This window comes from Solenopsis invicta, chromosome 2 (genome assembly GCF_016802725.1).
Source record: "Solenopsis invicta isolate M01_SB chromosome 2, UNIL_Sinv_3.0, whole genome shotgun sequence".
Classification (NCBI taxonomy): Eukaryota; Metazoa; Arthropoda; class Insecta; order Hymenoptera; family Formicidae; genus Solenopsis; species Solenopsis invicta.
Genome location: NC_052665.1, coordinates 10,824,067 through 10,845,869, shown reverse-complemented (window position 1 = coordinate 10,845,869; position 21,803 = coordinate 10,824,067). Strand labels below are relative to the sequence as shown.

Below are 21,803 nucleotides of genomic sequence, written 5' to 3'. Positions count from 1 at the left end.
AGTAAAGTTTACAAAATGAGTTTACAAAATTTCTATATAGGTTTCTATGTTCAAAAAATTATAAGTAAATCACGGAAGATCTGTTGTAATTCGATAATGCCTCGCCAATGCTTGCCAGTGAAAAGACTCTAGCTACTTCTCACATCCCACACGCACGCTAGGGAGGTATAAAGGCGGCACAGATATCTAATTATATATCTAAATTGAATTTTTTTTATAAATCTCTTAAATATTCGTTAAATTGATGAATACAATTCTGAATTTCAATGCATTTGATGAAAATATCTTCTTCTAACTTAGATATTTGTTGATTTTTCGCAATAGAGATTAATTCTTCACATTGTATATTTCCTATCTGAATTTGCTTCTTTAAAACTTGGCACTGTACATTTAATTGCTTCTTCTCCATCGAAAGTTGGTTTAAATAAGCCTCCATATTATTAAATAATTCTAATCCTTTAGATTCCTTAGTGCGCAAAGATGTTAATTTATGATGCAGACATTCAATTTTTTAATAAATTCGAATTGGAAAACTTGCCATTCGTAGGAATGGAACAGTAGGCTCAAACTTCCAGGATGGAATTTCAAGCCCTGTTGGAATGTTACAGGGCTTGGAATGAAGATAAAGTTAACAAAGAAGAAAAATTATTAAACCAATATTTGCAAGATATTTTGGGTATCCAACAGGGTATCACTGATGACGATACAACTCAAGCACATACAGAATTGGAAGAAGTAAAAATAAAGTTACAAGCACTTGTAACCTCATATTTACTTCTTCCAATTCTTTATGTGCTTGAGTTGTATCGTCATCAGTGATACCCTGTTGGATACCCAAAATATCTTGCCAATATTGGTTTAATAGTTTTTCTTCTTTGTCAACTTTATCTTCATTTCAAGCCCTGTAACATTCCAACAGGGCTTGAAATTCCATCCTGGAAGTTTGAGCCTGCTGTTCCATTCCTACGAATGGCAAGTTTTCCAATTCGAATTTGTTAAAAAATTGAATGTCTGCATCATAAATTAACATCTTTGCGCGCTAAAGAATCTAAAGGATTAGAATTATTTAATAATATGGAGGCTTATTTAAACAAACTTTCGATGGAGAAGAACCAATTAAATGTACAGTGCCAAGTTTTAAAGAAGCAAATTCAGATAGGAAATATACAATGTGAAGAATTAATCTCTATTGCGGAAAATCAACAAATATCTAAGTTAGAAGAAGATATTTTCATCAAATGCATCGAAATTCAGAATTATATTCAACAATTTAACGAATATTTAAGAGAGTTATAAAAAAAATTCAATTTAGATATCTAATTAGATATCTAAATTTATCTTCTTCTAAATAATCGTAAAATTTCTAAATAATCTTCTTCTAACTTAGACATTGGTTGATTTTTCGCAAGAGATTCTTCACATTGTATATTTCCTTCTGAATTTGCTTTAAAACTTGGCACTGTACATTTAATTGCTTCTTCTCCATCGAAAGTTGGTTTAAAGCCTCCATATTATTAAATAATTCTAATCCTTTAGATTCCTTAGCGCGCAAAGATGTTAATTTATGATGCAGACATTCAATTTTTTCATCCAATTTTTGTGACTCTTTCTCGTGCACTTGTAACTTCATTTTTGCTTCTTCCAATTCTTTATGTGCTTGAGTTGTATCGTCATCAGTGATACCCTGTTGGATACCCAAAATATCTTGCAAATATTGGTTTAATAATTTTTCTTCTTTGTCAACTTTATCTTCATTCCAAGCCCTGCTACGTTCACCAGATAGTGATCAATCCATTCGTAATGGTACTTTGAGTCTGCATGGATTTGTAAGTACTATGTTTTCTTGAAGCTTAGGGGAAAGTCTCACTGGAGTAATTGTAGTTGTTGGTTGACATATTGGAGTCATACCTGCGAACATACATACAGGAGTTGAAAACGATTTAAATAGAGAAAAATTGAAATACCTTGAATTAAATAAATAGAAAATTGAGCAATATATATAAGCTCACATTTAAAAATCAACAATAAAGAGTTGCTATTAAAGCTAGTTCGTTATACATAAATTAAGACTTCAAACTCGTGTTTCATAATAAACTCATTGAGTTTTAAATTATGTTAGCTCCTTTCATCAGCCCACACACACACACACACACACACACACACACACACACACACACACACACACACACACACACGCACGCACGCACGCACACACACACACACACACACACAAAATAAAGACTAGAGCCAAGATTAGGGCATGGTCAATGAGGTACTTATAAATTTCTTTTATATTTAATTTTATTCGCTATTACTAAATTAATTCTTACCTTACAAATATAGTGGATAATCAGTTTCTATTCATAGTAATTTCCATTTTAAACTTTAAAAGCAAATAAAAACTATATATTTTTTTTTTCTAAAATAAAGTGCAGATTCTTGTTCTAAAAATTTGGGTGTTCATGAATTTTTAAAGATTAAAAAAAAATTATTTTTAAATAGGTTGGACTAGAGATACCCATGTAGAGATACCCAGATAAAAAAGCTGTTCACAAAAAAAATCGAGATTTACCTGGCACTTTCAAGTACGACTTTTTGCAGAGTGCTCTCGTTCTGTCACTGGACGAGCTTCGAAAACGTGGCCTAGAAACGTGCGAGGTTTCACCGCACGTTGAAATTTCCTTCGGTTTCAGGCCAGGTTGTACCCGTTGATCGTTCCGAGTTAAGCTGGTTTCCCGTTGGATACCATACCTCCTTACGGGATTACTAGACGATCTCCGCCTGGCCGAACTCATGATTACCAGGCAACACCAGGTAAAATTAAGAAAGAAATTCCAGAATCTTTCCCGCTGGAATTTACGACGATTTGTGAGTCTTACATCATGGGCTACGTTCCGTTTCACGCATGATGCGCATGATGTATCATTTTGTCCTTGTTTAACATTTGGGAAATTACAAGGATAAAATGATGGCCATGCGCATTATGCGTGAAACGGAACGTAGCCATGGTCATCACCACTAATAAATATACTTGTAAGATTTGAATTTTTCGTTATCTAGCCGGTTTTAGCGCCGCCAATACAAAACGACAAAATTCTCTGTCATGTTCTGACAGTTGGGCCAATTTGGTATTGAGACATGCACTAGAACATTGATTATAAAGCCCGTCCGTTTGTTTTCTGTTCCTGAACTCTCTAAACAAGTGTATGTACACTTAAAATGAAATAGATAGATGTTTCAAAGTTAGCAAAAGCAAGAAGGAACGTTCCAGTGCAGTCTAGTGCAGGAATAGAAAACAAGCCTCGTATCAGACTACGCATTGAAGATTGAGATTGAAGATTAAAGATTGAAATTTGACCAATCAAAACAAGGAAATTTTAACTCCTTTTATTTTGATTGGCCAAAGCTCAATCTTTAATCTTCAATCATAATCTTCAATGCATAGTCTGATACGGGCTTAAGGCTTGTTTTCTATTCCTGCACTAGACTGCACTGGAACGATCTTTCTTGCTTTTACTAACTTTCAAATATATATCTATTTCATTTTAAGTGTACACTAATTCAGGAAGTTCAGGAACAGAAAACAAACGGATTAACTTTCTGTACTTATAATTTTTTTTCTTAATATTTAATATATATCTGTTTTACTTTAAATACAAAAAGTTAAAAAGATATTGAATTTTTATTACAGTCTTTATATTTTCTCTCAACTTTTTTTTTCGAAACTGCAATGTATAATATACAGTTCGTTTGTTTTCTGTTCCTGAACTCCCTGAATTAGTGTGCACTTAAAATGAAATAGATATATATTTGAAAGTAAGTGCAAGCAAGAAGGAACGTTCGAATGCAGTCTAGTGCAGGAGCAGAAAACAAGCCAAGGCCGGTATTCATATTCATAATCGAGTCTCAAGTCAGCACTAGAGTCCTATATAAAGAGAGAAGCGACATCGAACCCCCACCACAACTTTCAGTATCCAATTGAGTCCTCCACCGCCATTTTGGGACCGCTCTAACGTCATTAAACACCATTCGTATCATTCTGTAAACAGCTGTGGTCACAATATGGCTGCTCGCTTAGCCAATCAAGTATCAATCAGATTACCAATCAGAGCTTCGGACATCAATGTCGCTTCTCTCTTTATTATCAGGACTCTAGTTACTACCTACAGATCCGATTCAAGTAGTAGATGCTAACCTAACCTAACCTCTCTCAGCCATTTTACTATTTACGCAAAATTGAACGATTTGAAATCCGATAGAGAATAATCGCAAACATTCGTGATCGACGGTAAGTCGCACGCTTTAACATTGATTTCTTGCAACGATCGGTCCTTAGATGATTAAGTCGGTAATAGAAATGTGGTCGGTTTTGAATACAACTGTTGTCTTTCTTCATGATATGAATAAAAAACGGTACATAGCCATTTCATTCTAGAAAGAGCGCATCACACAAAATATGATGTATCACATATATTTTGTTCCAGTTAAAAACAGTTTGAAGTAAATTGGAGCAAATCACTAATAATGAGGGTAATGGAGCTGTACAGCGGTATCGGAGGAATGCATTATGCGCTCTGTGGTAAATTTTTAAATTATCGAAAATTATTTCATAATCGCATTTATGAATCGTGTTTCTATAAGTATTAGAGTAAATTAACCTGTGGTGGTAATTAATTCGTCTTTATTGTATCATTTCAGAGAGTGGAATTGCGGCAAAAGTTGTGACAGCAATTGATATAAATCCTATTGCAAACGACGTTTACCATCACAACTTCCCGGAAACTGTTCTTATAAATAGAAATATACAATCTATTAACGCACAGGAATTAAACAAGTTGAACATTGACATTATACTTATGAGTCCTCCGTGTCAACCTTTTACTAGATTAGGATTAAGGAAGGACACTCTTGATAATAGAAGTTGCTCCTTGTTGCACATTTTGAACTTGATATCAGATTTAAAAGATTTAAAATACATTTTGCTCGAGAATGTTAAAGGTTTTGAAGTATCTCAAATGAGAGACAAGCTAGTAGATTGTATAGAAAGTTGCGGATATATTTACAGAGAGTTCATATTAAGTCCATGTCAATTTGGTATACCAAACAGTAGACACAGATATTATTTACTGGCAAAAAAGAATAATTTGAAATTCTGTTTTGAGCAATCTTCATTGGAAAATGATTTGCTGCCTGAATTATTTGAGTTACTGCCAAAAAGTAAGCACTTGGCATTAGCAGAAAAGAAAGGCAAAATTAATCCAAAATTTAACAGATTGTGTTACACATTAGACAATATTTTGGAAAATATTGAAGAATCAAAATATTTAGTGCCTTCTAAAGTATTACAAAAGAGAGCATGGGTGTTGGACATACGAACATCTGAGAGCAATGGTTCTTGTTGTTTCACCAAGGGATATGGTCATTACGCTGAAGGTACAGGATCTGTATACTGTCCATTTACGGATGAAATAATCAGATTAAAGTATAATGAAGTTGGCAGTCACGAGAACGATTCAGACAAACAGTTGCAGATTTTGTCAGATTTGAAACTTAGATTTTTTTCGCCTAAAGAGGTATGTCGATTAATGTGTTTTCCAGAAGATTTTCATTTTCCAGAACATATTACAGATAAACAAAAATATCGGCTATTAGGAAATTCATTAAATATTCATGTAGTTAGCAGATTAATACTTTTATTATGTACTGAAAATGAAGATATATGAAAAGTCAATGAAATTACCATAATTTTCCATCCTTTGTCCCTTAACACTATTACATATAAAGTCATATTCTCTTATATTTATAAGTATTTCATACATAATAATACTCTTATAACTTAAGACACCTGAATTATTTCTATAAAATATTTTTTTCTACAGTTCTAAAAAAATAATAAAAATTGTAAACAGTTGAAATATTGAAAACTTTACTAATCATTTTACTATTAAATATTCTTCTATTTGTAATGTAGGATTGTTGGTACATGTTTAACACAATGTTGCAACTGTTTGCAATTTATTTTTTTAGAAATTATAGAAAACTTCATTTTGTACATATAGCTTAGAATTCAAATTACGCTGTAGGAATAACATAATTTATATTAATGTGTATATATGTTAAAGTTAATTAGAATATTTAAATTTTTCTACATGTTTTCCAAATCTGGTGGAATCATAATTTTCTTTTCTTGAGCAAACTTTTTGAGCGCTTGATACTTGGAATGCCAGGATTCTATCTCTTCTCTCATTTGATTGTTGTCCTCCTGCATGGTTTCCATATCGCGATATTCTTGAGTCTTTTCAGATTCCAATTCGTCCTTTTGCTCGATGCGTTTTATGCGGCAACTAGCTGCATAGCCTCTGTTCTTCAGTGTACGTCTTCGCTGTTTCATACGTACAATCTCCTCTCTGGACAATCCACGTAATTTCAACTGTCTGTTCAAATCCCGCACAGATATTGTAACAAGCTCATCGTCACTGATGTCCAGACATGGTCCAGGTGATAGCGGATCCTATATCAACAAATATAATATACAATTAATGGAATCTTGTGGAAAATTTTATGGAATCATACGCTTTATTTGTACATAAGTATTGAGTATTTAAGTTAAACAATGATAAATTGTATATGTGTGACTTGTCAAATTGACGGTTCGCAAACATCTGCACTTGCAAAATATCAAGAGGGGAAAAAGAGGGGACGCTAGGCACGCGACACGTTACATACCATTTTAATCGATCTTTTTCCATCCATAGCTTTTTTCGACTCGGCAGTTTTTCACGCTCGAGAACGAAATAGCCTCGAAAACGCCCGAATACCTCTGTCTTTTGCGTTTTCCCGATAAATATGCTTAGTCATTCTCGTAGACCTGAAAGAGACGCGTTCGCCGTTCTAACTCAGTACCATTCTGAAAACATCTATCCCACATACATATATATGTATATAATAAGGCTTTTCGTTTCATTCTTTGTCAAATTTTTAAGATTTTAATTCAACTTTATATGCATCTGTTAATTTCTTCGGCTCATAAATGTGGAAAACGACTGGACCGATCGTCGCGTCCAATGTATTTAGCTGGAATAAAGTACATATATAGGTTAGAAAGGACAAGATGACAAATCTGATTGGTTACTCCATGTTGTCGATTTCGTTCCTCGTGTATCGTGATAGGTTCAAATTATGTCCAAATTATGTGTTCCGAAATTGTTTGAACAGAACTGAAAAGCTACAGTATACGTAATATAAACTATCGACAAGATACTATTCAATCGATCTTGTAACTTGTTTCTTCCACCATGCTAATTAGCAAAGGAGCACGATAATAACTGAAGAGCGATGACATAGTATAAACAGTAGGTTTACTCCATAGACATTTATATTATAAATTTCAATGATTTACTCCATGAAAGAATGCGTGGTCGCGCAGATTTAATTTTATAGCTTTTGTTTTAAGTTTAATGAGATACAACGTAACAGAGGAACGTATACATATACGTACAGACAACTTACGTTTCATTTTTTTACTTATTCATTAGTTTTTATTATTTTTAAATTTAATTATTTTATAATTTTGACTAATTTTTAAAAGAAAAAAACTGTTAAAAATTGAAAAAGTAATTATGATACTCTCATTCGGTCCTGAATTTCATACGACGGATGATTATGTGATGAGAACGTCTCTTTCTCGATAGCACACATCGTTTGATATTACGTGTGCTAACAGGAATAAGAGCGTCTCTTTCCTGATAAATTTCTAAACGTTCCAGAAGAGATAAATGTGACACAATTGTATTCAAAATTCTTTATCTCATGTTCTTTAATTTTAATGCGTTTATCTTTAATATTTAATTCTTGAACAGTATATGGCATAAAATTACAAATTATATGGCATAAAATTACAAATGGAATGCCTATTAACTAGATTGTCTAAAAGATATCTAATATGGGCTTTAACGCTAAATGTAGCGTTAAAGCCCTATTTAATTTAAACTTAATTTTATATTGAATATCGCATAGTTCCGCAAAATTTAATTCTGCGTCCAACTAATGAAAAACTAAAATCACACGTGGGACGAGCACCTCAATGGGAATGGCAAACATGACAATAGCGTCTACTTGAAAAGAAAAAAAGACTAGTAGAAAATAGAATGGACAGATATTCAACTAAAAAAAAAGAGTGAGAGAATTATTCGTATTCAGGAGATCGAAATGATGATTTTATATCTCAAAGCGTTAGATAATTAGGGGTGTGCGGGTACCTGAAATTACGGATACCCGAGCTTCGAGTCGGATCAGGATTTTTTGTCGGGACCCGAAAGTTTGTAAAGTTTGGGTACCTGAAATCCTGTCGGAACCCGAAATCGAGACAAAATCCCAAAATTTTGTAAATTTTGAGTACTCGGATCTAAAATCGAGTAGCGGTCATAGATCTAAATACTTTATACACTGATGTAAGAAAAAAATTACTAAATTTTAATAATTATTTGTTTGAATATTGCCCCAATAAAATTTTTTCCGAATGTAAATATATATTTATTTAATACAAGGAGTAACCACTAATTTAATTATCATTTTTTATTGAGTAAATACTTATATTCTGTAAATAAATATTTCATTGGCAGTATTCAAATTTAGTAATTCAATATAAACGAAATGCCTTACGTAAATTTAGTAATTTGTTTCTCACATCAGTATGTATAAAGTATCTAAATCTCTGACCGCTACTTGACTCGATTTTAGATCCGAGTACTCAAAATTTACAAAATTTAGGATTCCGTTTCGATTTTGGGTTCCGACTTAATTTTGGGTACCCGAAATTTTTCGCGTACTCAAACTTAACAAATTTTCGGTTCCTGACCCAATCCCGAAAAAAATTCTCGACCCGACCCAAAACCGAAATCTCGGATACCCGCACACTCCTAGTTATAAGTCTCTCTAAAAAGGAAGGAAAAAAATAATATTCTCTTTCCACATTCCAGGACAAATATCTCTAAAAAAAAACAAAGAAAAAAAAATAGAATATGTATATTATTTCATTCAAATAATTAAATTTGACATTATATTCATATATGAGAGAAAATGGGAGTTACAATACATAACATATAATATTAACTTTAGTATTTGATAAAGTCTACCTTATAATTGTCTACCTTACAAATATTACATTATATCTCTAAAATATCAAGTATATTATATGGTAAATATTAAGTATTTTAGATATAATGTAAAATATAAATAAATAACACACAATTTGTGATCACTGAATTCTCTTCGCTACAGTATCTTGCAAATTACAGTTGTTTATTTCGTTCCATTAAGATAAATTTAGTAATTTAATATTTGGTGATATTTCTCCATGAGAGAGGAATAATCTAATGCTAACATAATCTTAGTACTTATAATAACTTGGACTTTATTCGTGACACGTCCTCCGCATTAATTTCAGTACAAATGAGAGCTTCTCTCGCTTTAATCTATGAATCTACTCCTTACAAAGTAGGATGAACTTAACAAATATTACTATTTATAATACACATATAACTTTAAATTTAATTACAGCAAGTAGAATTGGATTTCACGCGTTATAATTTATAATTAACGTTTCCCTCGTTTACGTTGGTTTAGCTAAACCAGTTAAGCTAAAAGAATGTTGACAATGAATTATTGAAAAAGTGATACGCTTTATTATTCCTCCTCTCAAGGAGATATAGATCAATGGGTACTATTTCATATATTAAAAAATTAACGTTAAAATAAAGAGAAACAAATTAGTTACCAATGCCAATTAAATAATAAATTTATCGATCACATGCAAATTCAGTAAATTATTGTATTTATAGAATAGAGAAAAAAATGAAAGTGATTAAAATACAATTTTGCATTTAAGATTATTTGAGGGCTATATTATATTTTTTAAATTTATTGTAATATTTACCGTAGCATAATAATATATTAATGACATGATACATACGTGATTAAATTTAAAGAAATATGATCATTAATAACCAAATTAGAAAATATTATTTCAAATTAAATACTTTATTAGAGTAACTTTGATTAAGATCCGACTCAGTGCACTCTAATTAATTCAACTGACAGAATTGCATAAAATATAATAAAATTTCCAAGTGCCTAATTCTTTTATATTATAAACAACAAAGTATTAATAATTCTATTCATAGTTTTTGACAAAATAATAGTTGAAATATTATGTAGTAACCTCCGATTATATTAATCGGAGTTTGATCCAAGTCACCCTTAATAATTGGCAGGCTGACTCATCACTGATCGTTACTACTTGGAAGCATGCATAGGTCTACATTATGACAGCTACGACTACTTGGATAAAAGAGGAGGTAGAGCAACTCTCCACAAAGTTTTCTCATTAACTCTAAAACGTAACTCTCTCAAAGTGCAACGCAGTGAGCATATTGAATATCACACATTACACCCACGCGCATTACACGTTACCTGTTAGGCAATAAAGTCGGCTTTAATTATTTTTTATTTCCAAATTTTTCGAAAGAATAAATTTTGATTGTCGAATTTTATTTCTGATGAGAATTCGAGTTCTCTTCAGAAATGACATAGAAATTGCAGCGATTTTGATGCTCAAGCATCCGCAGCCAAGAGTAACTCTGGCGCGAACTTGGTGGCGTGGCTTCTTACGTTCCTTTCAAAGATTTCTAAGTCGCAATCTTGCAATTTTCGATGTTCGAGGAACGAAAGGATGAGGCTGTCCCTTTTTATCCGTATAGTAGCGGAGAGAGTTGCAGCTCAACAGACGCAATTCTCCCGTGTGGTGTAAGCAGGAAATTGCAGTCAACTTCCAACGGTGGACTGGTGGAAGTGGCGTGTACATCGGAGCCACGGAGAGGCGTCGCGTCGGTCGTCCTCGGACGTCTTCGGGCGTCGCGTCGCGTAGCGTCGCGTCGACCGCGTCGACCGCGTCGACCGCGTCGACGTCCCGTGGTCCCGTCGAGGCGCAGCGCGCAGCCGACAGCAGCCGACAGTTGGTGACCGGACGTCGCGGCGGGTGTATCGCATCGGTGTTTCGCTTCCGTGCGGTTGGCTCTTGTATTTTTGATTTCATCGAAAGAGAAAAGTTGGACAATTCGCGTAAAAATCCTTCTGACACTCGTCTACGCGTGACCGTAGACCGTATCTCTCTCATTGGGCTGAACAACTTCCGACAGCGAGGGGCACGCGTTGCGAAAATGCGTGTCAGCTTACGGTGCTTACGCGGTTGACACTGATGGTCTGTATGCCTGTCTGAAAAAATTCCCCCTTTTTTTTCCCAAAGCGGGAAAAGTTTTGTTCATCAATGAATCGCGATCGCGAATTGACGTAAATAAATTTGGGTGAAGACAGCAGGCGCTCGCATGTGAGAGCTGCGGGAGGGATAAACGTAAATGGACGGAATGATCCTGCTCTGCTCAAGTTATTACAGAAAAAGATTTATTATTTTATGTATCGAATCTTCTTAACATGGAAATTTATATATAGGAGCGTAGGAAAATTATTCTATTCTTTTAGACGCGAAAGTAAATGCGATGGTAGTTTAATAAGGATATTTATTTCTATATTATACTTTTGGAAAATTTTGCAAATTAACTTTTCTTCTTGAAGGCTTATAAAAGAAGGTGTGACTAAGAACAATTAGTGTGCAACAGAATACATTACGAGTTTGTTTTCTTATTCGAATGATTAAGAGAGAGCTTTTTCTACAATACGATGAAATCACATCTTACTCTGTGGAGAATATCTTCCCTTAATGGGAAATAAAAATAAATATTCTATATTGACCCTTGGAAAAGGAGGATAAAGAACTTGTAGTTCAGCCGTATATATTATCAAAAGTCTATAAAAATTCAGCGCGGAATGGAAGCAATTCCTTTCGCGCAGATACGAAGATACGGAAGATGCGGAGTATAGTGTGTGAGGGAGTGGCAATTTTTGGATTATTCAAGTGGCCCGAGAGGACATTTATTTCTATATGTAGCAGAATACTGTGTGCGGAATGCCGTGTGTGTTCAAGTTCATGAGGATGCGAGTGATCGCGATGCAAGGCGAAGAAGGTAAAGACGCCAGGCGCATGCAGGAGAACGCGGAAATAAAGGCCTTTTTACCATTACTCGATCGCCAAAGAATCAAGTTTCTCGTCTTTCCGATTGCAGATCACCGTAATGTGCAATCTTCGCACGAAATCCGAACGGGATCTTCTATGGATCTAGTCTCTTTGGGGGACGCGCGAAAATTCGATTACCATCACGGAGAAAAATCATACTTACCGGAATAATAATTTCAAGTTATATATAAATACGACGCTGTCGTATTTATCGCTTGAAACGAAAAGAATATGTTATTATCATCGAATATTCGAGAAGAGATTTCAGACCATTATCTGAATTCTGATTACATCATCAGAAGTCCCGGGGAGAAAGCTTGCTGATCGAACTTTTGGGTAGGTCCATGCGCGCAGGATCCTCTTTTGTCGCTGCTTTCAGCAAAGATTTTTATCTCGCCTCTCACATGTGTACTCGTTAATTTGCGTTTATTTGCATCGTTCCAATATCGTACAATTTTCCATATGGCATTAATTTCATCTATACTGTAACGTAAAATTTTTTTTAAATAAAACTTTGCAGTTATATATTTTTTCTTTTATTAAGATTTTAATATAAAGTAATGTATTAATCTTTCTTACAATATCATATCAAGGGTCTTTCCTGTCGAATCTTATAATACGATATCTTTTTAAAGCAATAGTTGTTATATGAGAGCTACGCGAAATTTCAGTGGAAACGAGAACTGATCGTTACGGTGCCAATTATTACAATAAAGAAAATTGTCAAACGCAAGAACTTCGTACAAGCTGAACGTACTCATATCACCCTCACTGTAAAGTGTATAATAAGTGTATAAGACAGTTATGATATGCACATGATCGTACATAGCTACAGGCAATTGTACTTACAATTATAGTGATCAATAACAGGTGTATAAGCATGCACTTACCGCCTTGCGACTTGCTTGCGGATAATCATAGTAAGGATGACAGTATAAAATGGTATAAATTACTTTCATTAAATTATTAGCAAATTGATAATAATGAGATAATACGTAGGTATTGGTAAAACGTATAATAGCGGTTGGACGATTCGACTACCTTTTACGGAAGAAAAATTTTATCGGATAAATAAAATAGTAAATAGATAAAAATAATGCGATTACTTTCTCAAGAGTAAGGTATAATGAGTTACGTCGTCCAATGCTTCTATCTTCTTCATCTTGAATTGTTCGGCGATACCTGCGGTGATATAAATCGCCTTAGTTCAATATTCACTGACGGGAAAGTCTACTTCCACCGCAAGCTCACACGTTTTATCGTGCTACAGCACAGCTCATGGGGATTTTCATGTTACTCGCAATCTCTACATTTCTCGTAATAAAAATCAAACATCATACATTGCTTTGGCAATATTACTAACGGAAATTGCATCGACACTTTAACCATTTGCTCTTATCAAAACTGTAAAGGTAAAAGTGTTTATTTTGAATATTGATGAAGATTGTTTAAAAAAATTGAAACAGTCTTGTATACAATAACACAGTTTCTTTCCTTCTTCTTTTTTTTTGCATTTTGGATTGTTTCAATATTTTACTCTGTTTCGTTTATTCTACTCTTAAAGCATCGGTAGAAATTGTATGAATAATTCAAGAATGACTTTACGCATACCAATTTGTCATTCGCTGAAAAAAGGGGGCAGATCTTTCGAATACTGTTGGTAACAAACGTGAATCAAGATTATGTCGAGGGCTTTTAAGCTTTCCAGCTTCTCTCTTCGTTTCTCACGTTTCTCGATTTGTTACCGCAGCTTTCTTTGTTATCTCTGTTGGAAACTGGCGATTCCTATTATTTATAACCATTATCGTCCCTATGTTCAGTCACATTCATCTCTCGAAAGACAATTTCCAGTAATTTTCAGTCTTAGGCAAATCTTATCGTAATTTTAAAAAATCGCATATGTATATTTCGTGTATATTATAACTTTTGATATTATTCCACTTCCATTGCTATATTCAAAAGTTTCATTTTATAATATTAAAATGTTTTATTTTTGTTTTTTTTTAATATTTGAAAATATTTTAGTTTTAAACGTTTAGTCAGATTTAAAACGCTAAAACGATTAAAGGTTTAAAACTGTTAAAGATTTAAACACTCCTTTTTTGAATATATTGTTCCGTGTATAAATCCATTTTTTATCGTGACAACACACTGGAATAATCGATTTTATAATGTCATCAATCATTTCAATTCAATCTGTTTTACGAATGAATGATACATCTATCAACCGATACGTTAATAAGTTGATCATAAATTTTTTCAATTGTCGATTAAAAATTAACTTTTAATAGTATACATACATAGAAGAATTTCAGTCATACTACATTCTCACATAAATTGTAAAATATCTTTAAATACATTAAAAAAAAAAAACTGAAATTGTATTCGAAATTGCGTGAATATATGTACGCTCGCAATGAAAATAAATTATCTTCGGAGTGAATTATTTAGTATCCGGTAATTGCAGTTTAAGTTTAACGGTGCAATCAACAATAAGAAATTAATGAATAATTACGTGTTAGAATTTATACTTTTAATCGTGGGGGATTTTTAAACAAATCTACCAAATGTACAGTATAAACGTATTAAAATAGTTAACTCTTTTCTATCACAGGGATACAGCAAAAAGAGTAAATTCTTTTTACATATCTCTATTGCGATTAAATATATTTTTTAATATAATCACAAAAGTAAAACACTTAATATATTTTCTAAACACGGTGCATCTTTACATTTTTTAAACTTGAAAAAATGAGCTGCTGCGAACATACTGTGTATAATGGTAACATCGCTGGCCACACAGTTTATAACAGCAAAAGCGGTACGCGGAGTAAATAAGAAATATTACTTGAAAGAAACGTTATTAAAAAAAAAAAAAAAAAGAGAATTAAGTATAATAAAGTAAATTTAAATGTACATTAAAAGTTGGTTCCGTTCAAAATGAAAGGGCAGTAGCATATTCGTTATTGCTATTGAATTTTATAACTGTCATTGTACAAACAATGAATAGAGTAACTCGCGTTACTCGAGCGACAATTTTTAAAACTTTACCAGCCAGTCATTAAATGACTCGACCATCGAGTGTCAAAATGCAAATTTAACATCTTACGCGTGTGGTGATTTTGATCCGACGATTGAATCGATAAAATCCCATTGAATTGTTCACACTATTAACTGTTACATGGGTTTAATCGGATTTGTCACTATAATGAACAATAGGATAAACGTTATATATGTTTTTCTCTTGACGAAACAGTACGTAATGAAGATACATACTGCATTTGTTAATTAATATAAAATTGAATATATTTAATCGAAATAGAACGTATAATAAAAGAAGAAAACTATTAATACTATTTATACAATAATTGCTCCAACCAATTATTATTAGACTAATGTATTGCTAATTAAAACAGCAACAACAGTTATTTCTACTTTAATGTAAATTGTAAAACAGTAATTTTTTCAATGTAGAAACATTATCCATTATATTTTTCCAGAAAGGATAGTATCCCATATCCTATAGAACTTTGACAAAGTGTATCCGATGATTTCTTCATTGCGAGTGATAGTAATCAAAGTTCACAGTTTGGAGAAATGCTTCTCCACCTCACAAGCATGTCACCGATATGTAACACGTTGAATGTCTGTGTGCCATGTTACATCCTGCCAAGGATTCCATTAATTTCTACCGAAGCTCCGCGCAGCGGCTGAAACAGTTGCCCTGAATAGTTTCCGCGGTCTGCAATGTTCGACGAGCTAACCAAATGCGTCGTTAGATGCTTCACTACTGTACGTCACATCCCTAAAATAGTTCTCACGTGACAAATGATACTCAACGATAGCATTACATAGAATTACATCTATTTAGTTTCAAACGTATGTTCTGGCAAAGTGATAGAAAAACCTCATTTATGTTTAACTTTCAACTGCAAACTGTAGAGTCTCTGGGGTTTCCGCTACTCGCTTTGTAATTTTGTCCAATTATGTTTCTTGCTCTACAAAATAAAGGCTTAATTTTGGCTCCCATTGTTGTTGAAAACCAGCGGAAGCTACAACGACAAGCACGTATAGATATACAGAAAGAGCAATTTTTCTTTCTATTTTTTTTTCAATATTTAAATTCTAAATGTAATTCTCTAAATTCTCCAGAATTTTGTTTTCACATCCACTAATGTCTGCATTTAAGGATTAAACAAAAACGTTCTCCAAACATTGTTTGTCATGGCAAGTCTGATAATACTTTAAACGATCACGCACGAGACTGCGATGAGTCCGATAACGATTCTTTAAAATCCTTTCTGCTGCTTCATTATATAGCTGTTTACGTATCAAATGGCCGTGACGAAGAATCTATAGGGATCTTTCGCAGACGCAAAAGCCAAGCAAATCCCTGTAAATCAGGCTTTGTTTGCACCAGTCACTCACCCTTAATCCACACCTTCTGACTAGGCAACCAAACCGGCTGGACGTCATCCTGATGAATGTTGACAAAAGTTCTTCGTCTCACATGTTATCGCCAATATCTTGAATGTCGGATTTCCTACCGTAATTAAATTGGCAAAAACGATTTTACTTTCTTTTTTTACAGTAAGCAGAGAACTCTCCCTTCTTGAAAAAAGATCCTCTCATCCTAGATGGAACGTACTCGTATGTTCTGGAAAAGTTGATCAAAAGTATCGAATTAAAATTTGCCAAGAGTAAATTTTCTTTCCCTTGAATTTTTGCCTCTCCACATTTATGTAATGTAACTGGCATCGATACGAGACTCGATTAAAAATTGTACATCTAAAATTAACGCAAATATAAAATAAATGATTACACAATATAGAATCATGAGTTCCTAAACCATGTTTGGAATTTATACGACACATTGAATCCTTTTGAGATTCAAAAGTATCATTTATATAATATTTAGAAGAAATTAATGAAAATATTTGTCAGGTGCACAGTTGAATTTATCGAACGGCTTTAACATTCTTGCCCCATTTCGATTGCAGTCTGGCATCACTGTGGGATACAATCCCGATCACACTCTTGACCGCACATGATTGCATTGCACGCGTGGTATCCACGTTGCGTGCGGTATGCATTTTCATGAAATTGTGCCACGTAGCTGCGTCATTATCCGGGACTCCACGCGCATTCCGTCGGTTCCTTCCGCCTTCCAGAAAGTACAGAAATTGCATTTTCATACCGAGAAGCCTGTAGCTCTCCGTGCAAGAGAGTTTTCACGACCGACAAACGCATGCATCAAGACGCATTTCGTAACATTTTTCTCGCTGCTTTTAACGCGCTCATAAAACAGTGCGGAACAACGCGAGATCCTCCCCGTTGCTAGGATTTACGGAACACAGAAAGAAGGAGAAAAGGGGAACGCGTATTTTTCTGGGCGAAAAAAAGTCGCGCGTCGTTAGGACAAACATAGATATATGTACATACACATCTAATTTTAAATGCAACTTTGTGATGAAACTACATGCATATGATTACATGATGCGAAAGATATGCGAAAGAAAGGCATCTATTCGTACTACGGAATACATGTAACGTGTGTATTTATGTAACTTAAAAATGAAGCGATTTTTATGTTGTTATAATTAATGCGTTAATAAATGCAGATATAAGCAACTTTGATATAAGTAAAACAATGTAACTTGTTTCTTTCTTCTGAAATATGCGCGCTTACCTTTATGAAACAAATCTTTTCTCCAATTAATTCGCAATACCCTTTCTATCTTGAATTTATAACGCAAGTTCCGCGACTGTCGAGTAAATAAACATCGTGTTCGTCATTAAGAGGCATTCAAAACCGCGGTGAAATTACGCTCTTCGTGATTGCGATCAACTTCATTGAAGCTGTGGCAAATTGCAAGAAAGTTTCTTCATGGCAATGAGGTGTGGTTTAAAACAGTTTAGTATTCTGTCTTCCCTCGTCTCTTCTGTCCTCCTCTCTCGGAAAAGAGTTTTATATCGATCTAATAACAGAATCCTATAATAAAGACAGTGACCAATGATCATTGGATCCAAGATCATTTCTTCATTTAAAGTTTATAGTTTGATGAGATTTGTTGTTATATTATTTATTTCACTGAGAACACATTATTTTATCGCGTCTCTCTCGTACAATGCTACGACGTTTCCTAAAAAGATAAAAATTCTCTCGCTTCGTTGCTGAATCACAAAAATATCGATTAGATGTAAGTGGTATCACATTTTCCGAGGCTGCTCGATCACGCTGACATCAACAATAGAGGCGGACAAACAGGGGTAATATTTTCGGCTCAAATAATTGTTCGGCGCTGCAAATCCGACACCAAACGATATATATTTCCTAGTTTCCGAGTTTCGCCAGACTCGCAAACTGAAAATTGAGTGACGTCGTAAAGTCAGGCGAGCTGAGAGCCGCGAGTTGCGAATTGATCGCAAGGTCAAACGTTACGGAGCTTGAATGCTGATTGGCTTCGTTTCGAGATGTCGCGTTAATGATCGCCTGTATTAACGAAGCGCGATATTATATCTATAATATCCGTAAAACATTTTCAATATATAGAGATATAGAGATTGCTGCCGTTTCTTCCAAGGTTAAGCTGGTAATTATAATTTTTCAACGTTGAATGCTAAATTACGTAATATGACTTTAATCAGTAATCCCACTGATCGAAATTGCCTTTTATTACGTCTATCGAGAAATATAATAGGCAAGGAGGTTATATAACTTGACATAATATAATTAATGTTATCAAGACAGGGGAAAATATTCAGTGAAACCTACCCGCCCCTCTAGAAGAAAACTCTCGCGCGTAATTGTATCAAACTGACAATAAGACTTCCATTTATATTGTGCAACTTTTTCTTCAGTTCCAATAATTCTTCTTATCCGTGCCGTACTTCGGGCGAAATTAGACCGAACAATAGAAACTTTTCGATGTGATTAGTAATGAGATTTATTTTGTAGTTACGTTTAGGAAAGCGGATTGCACGGGAAAGCGAACATTTCACCCCTGATATATTTCTATTCCTACACTCCCTATACTGCGCTTCGACGTCGTTATACCTTCCTTCCACTGCGAATGCCGATAGCCGATGTGAACAATAAGCGGTATTCAAAGGCGCGCATAATTCTCGGCGGATCGATAAAACTCAAAAGATTCCTGCTTGGCGGAGGCAATGAATAAACGAACAAAAGTTTTCTCTATTCGGAACAAACGAATCGCGAAGTTGCTCGATGGTGCGTGCACTATTTTAAATAGCAAAATTTTACGTGACGCATTCTCCTCATCATTTTTTTTTCTTATTGAAATAGATTACGATGAGTCATCGGCAAGTAAAGATTGATACATTGTGTGTTACACGGAAAAGAAAATAAATCTCCTTCATTTCATCACATCTATAAATAGCGACTGTAGGTCACGCAACATTTTTCGTTTCGTTAAATATGCAGCAACGTAACGTTCAAAAAATATATTTAAAAAAAAAAAAAACATTTGTTTAAACGTGTTGAAGTTAATAGTAAAAGTTTTACACGATAAAATGAATTTTCACAAAAGCCCGCTTTGATTTGTAATCTGTATTTAAATCGCCACACCGCGCCGCGATAACCGAGATTGCAATCTATATTGACGTTCTACAATATTTACCCTTCACATGACATAATCGTGGAATCGATATACATATACGAAACACAAATAATAATAAATTATGCTACTACATTATACGGGAGCTATACGGAGAAACGTAGGCATCCTGACCTCGATTCCGTAAAAAGCTGAGGGGTTACGAGTCGCAGCATCAATCATTGTCTGCGCACTATATCTTCTTGTCAATACTATCGGATATATAACCGATTAGTATTTCGACCCACTCCAAACTTATCGGTCTAAAAAATCACACGCGAATGCCGATGCAGTAATAAAGAGCGCTCGAAGCGCAATTAATTTGCAGTAATTGGGCAACAAGGTGCACGCTGAATTAATCGTCGACGCGAGACGTTACGTCGATACCGGGAAATTTCGTATCTCGTGCAACACCGAGATACGCGAGCTATTATTAGAAATTGTTCAAACGGCAAATAGGACCTCTACTTAAAGTGGAGATGGTCAAAATACTTTTAACCAACATATTTTCGAAGAAAATATCTGTGACTTTGTTGGTTACGAAAAAAAGAGAGAGAGAGAGAGAGAGAGAGAATAGTGCTTTTTCTCTAGTGTCGGCAATCGGGACAATTAGCATTTCTTATTGAATAATCAGTCGGAATAATTCGTTGTTCGGAATAAAACGCGTTCTCTCACCGACACGTGTCGTCAAAACTACTTTTCGAGATGCGGCACATTAAATTATTTCCTTTAATTAACTGCATCGTTGTCGCGTGGTCTACTGATTTGTCAATAGCAACTGTAATGGTTAACGTCATATGCGAGGCAAATAGTTAATTTGTTACGTTAATACCAATTTTACAGGAAATCAATAGCGTACTCTGACCACGTTTTATAATTTTCAACTAAATGTAAATTCCGGCTAATTTTAGTTCGGTGTATTTTAATATAAAGGCAGCTTTCGCTTTGAGCGTCGGAGCTTGTTATGTGTTACCTAACCAATCCACTTTGATCTCTCCGACGAAAGATCGATAAATAGCAACGGAATGCAATTTAATCCTTTTAACGCAAGAACAAGCTTATAATGGCTTCGACCCTATTGCGAAAAATTTACTTAGCTTAATACTAAGGATGTGTAAATTACGTTAGTCGCGGTAATAAGCTGTATGCGACGCTCTTTCGCTCATTAATATTAAGATTCATTTACGCGATTCAATCGTATAGTGTTAATTTTGCGCACTAGTTTGAGCAAAATTAAAGACTCGTAGCGATTTGCTTCGAAATATTTGACACGAAATCTTCTTGCTGATAATGAAGTATCTTGACAAGGACGCCAAGTTTACTCTGCAACACGTATTGCTTCGATTCGTCGCTAATGGTTTAAATAAACTGCGCAATTCTAATTTGGCTCGAGCTTATTTATAATAATTTGGATAGAATTCGAAGAATACGGTATGTCACTCTCTAATTAAAATAGGGGTATACATATGCGGTGAAGCGCATTAACGTGAGTAAATAGATGGATTACGGAAGTAATAGTGGCAAAAGCCGGTAACCCGTAACACCACCGACAGCTTCCCTATCGGGAAATGCTCAATGATCGAGATGCAGGACCGATAATCGATCCACAAATTTACTCATAAGCGACATCCATAAACGATACACGATGCAATATATACACGTTATCGATATTGCGATAAACATCACCAGAGATTGGCATCTCTCTCATCTCGCGAAAAGATTCATTTATTTAACAATTCTCTCCTCTCCTCTATATTATGTTAGTTGTAATTCAAAAAACAGTTTATAGGATTAATTCATGAAACAAAACAATTTTTACAAATTAGATAAATTGCAATATTAGAGCGTTAATTATTTTCTCCATGTTCGCAGGTGTTGGGAGGATTAGGACGCAGGATGTCGAGCGGCGACAAGGCTTCACCAGGCCTGACCATCGATCGCGCCGCTTTTCTGCTACTGAGAGTAAAAAAAGCGTTCAAGAAGAAGAAGCAGCAACGAAAGGAGAAAAGGTGAATGTGCTTGTCTCGGCTAATTTAGCCGGCTATTTAGCTGACGATTTT

At 34.4% G+C, this 21,803-nt stretch overlaps 4 protein-coding genes across 11 annotated transcripts in view; 2 read left to right on the top strand and 2 right to left on the bottom strand.

The window, feature by feature from the left end:
• Positions 1–190: 190 nt before the first annotated feature.
• LOC105206393 lies at positions 191–3,144 on the bottom strand. 2 transcript variants are annotated; one of them, XR_005574148.1, is made up of 3 exons: positions 2,573–3,144; positions 1,705–1,908; positions 191–843 (listed from the first exon to the last, which is right to left on the bottom strand). XR_005574148.1 is itself a non-coding variant. In XM_039445932.1 (2 exons), exons 1-2 carry the CDS (start codon positions 2,793–2,795, stop codon positions 1,787–1,789), a joined length of 345 nt encoding a protein of 114 aa, XP_039301866.1. In that variant the 5' UTR covers positions 2,796–3,143; the 3' UTR covers positions 1,630–1,786. The 2 variants fall into 2 exon arrangements, 1 of the variants encoding a protein (XP_039301866.1); XM_039445932.1 differs by lacking the exon at positions 191–843 and having other exon boundaries at positions 1,630–1,908; positions 2,573–3,143.
• LOC105195023 (tRNA (cytosine(38)-C(5))-methyltransferase) lies at positions 2,690–5,736 on the top strand. Of its 3 annotated transcripts, none has more exons than XM_039445931.1 (3): positions 2,690–2,814; positions 4,485–4,579; positions 4,699–5,736. In XM_039445931.1, the coding sequence occupies exons 2-3, from the start codon at positions 4,525–4,527 to the stop codon at positions 5,721–5,723; spliced, it is 1,080 nt and encodes a 359-aa protein (XP_039301865.1). In that variant the 5' UTR covers positions 2,690–2,814; positions 4,485–4,524; the 3' UTR covers positions 5,724–5,736. The 3 variants fall into 3 exon arrangements, with proteins under 3 accessions (XP_039301865.1, XP_011158525.1, XP_011158526.1); XM_011160223.3 differs by lacking the exon at positions 2,690–2,814 and adding an exon at positions 4,072–4,288; XM_011160224.3 differs by lacking the exon at positions 2,690–2,814 and adding an exon at positions 4,277–4,413.
• On the bottom strand, positions 5,677–7,033 carry LOC105195022 (transcription factor MafG). The gene is made up of 2 exons (XM_011160221.3): positions 6,727–7,033; positions 5,677–6,511 (listed from the first exon to the last, which is right to left on the bottom strand). Exons 1-2 carry the CDS (start codon positions 6,751–6,753, stop codon positions 6,146–6,148), a joined length of 393 nt encoding a protein of 130 aa, XP_011158523.1. The 5' UTR covers positions 6,754–7,033; the 3' UTR covers positions 5,677–6,145.
• A 3,949-nt stretch (positions 7,034–10,982) lies between these two features.
• The window catches only part of LOC105195024, a 77,449-nt gene continuing 66,628 nt past the window's right edge, over positions 10,983–21,803 (top strand). For 3 of the 5 annotated variants that reach the window (XM_011160225.3, XM_026135529.2, XM_026135528.2), the window contains exons 1-2: positions 10,983–11,257; positions 21,616–21,752. In XM_011160225.3, coding sequence (XP_011158527.1) covers positions 11,255–11,257; positions 21,616–21,752 — 140 coding nt within the window. In that variant the 5' untranslated portion in view covers positions 10,983–11,254. Of the gene's footprint in view, positions 11,258–11,286; positions 12,464–21,615; positions 21,753–21,803 lie in introns of those variants that run through there. The other 2 variants (XM_039445912.1, XM_039445910.1) reach the window with 2 other exon arrangements.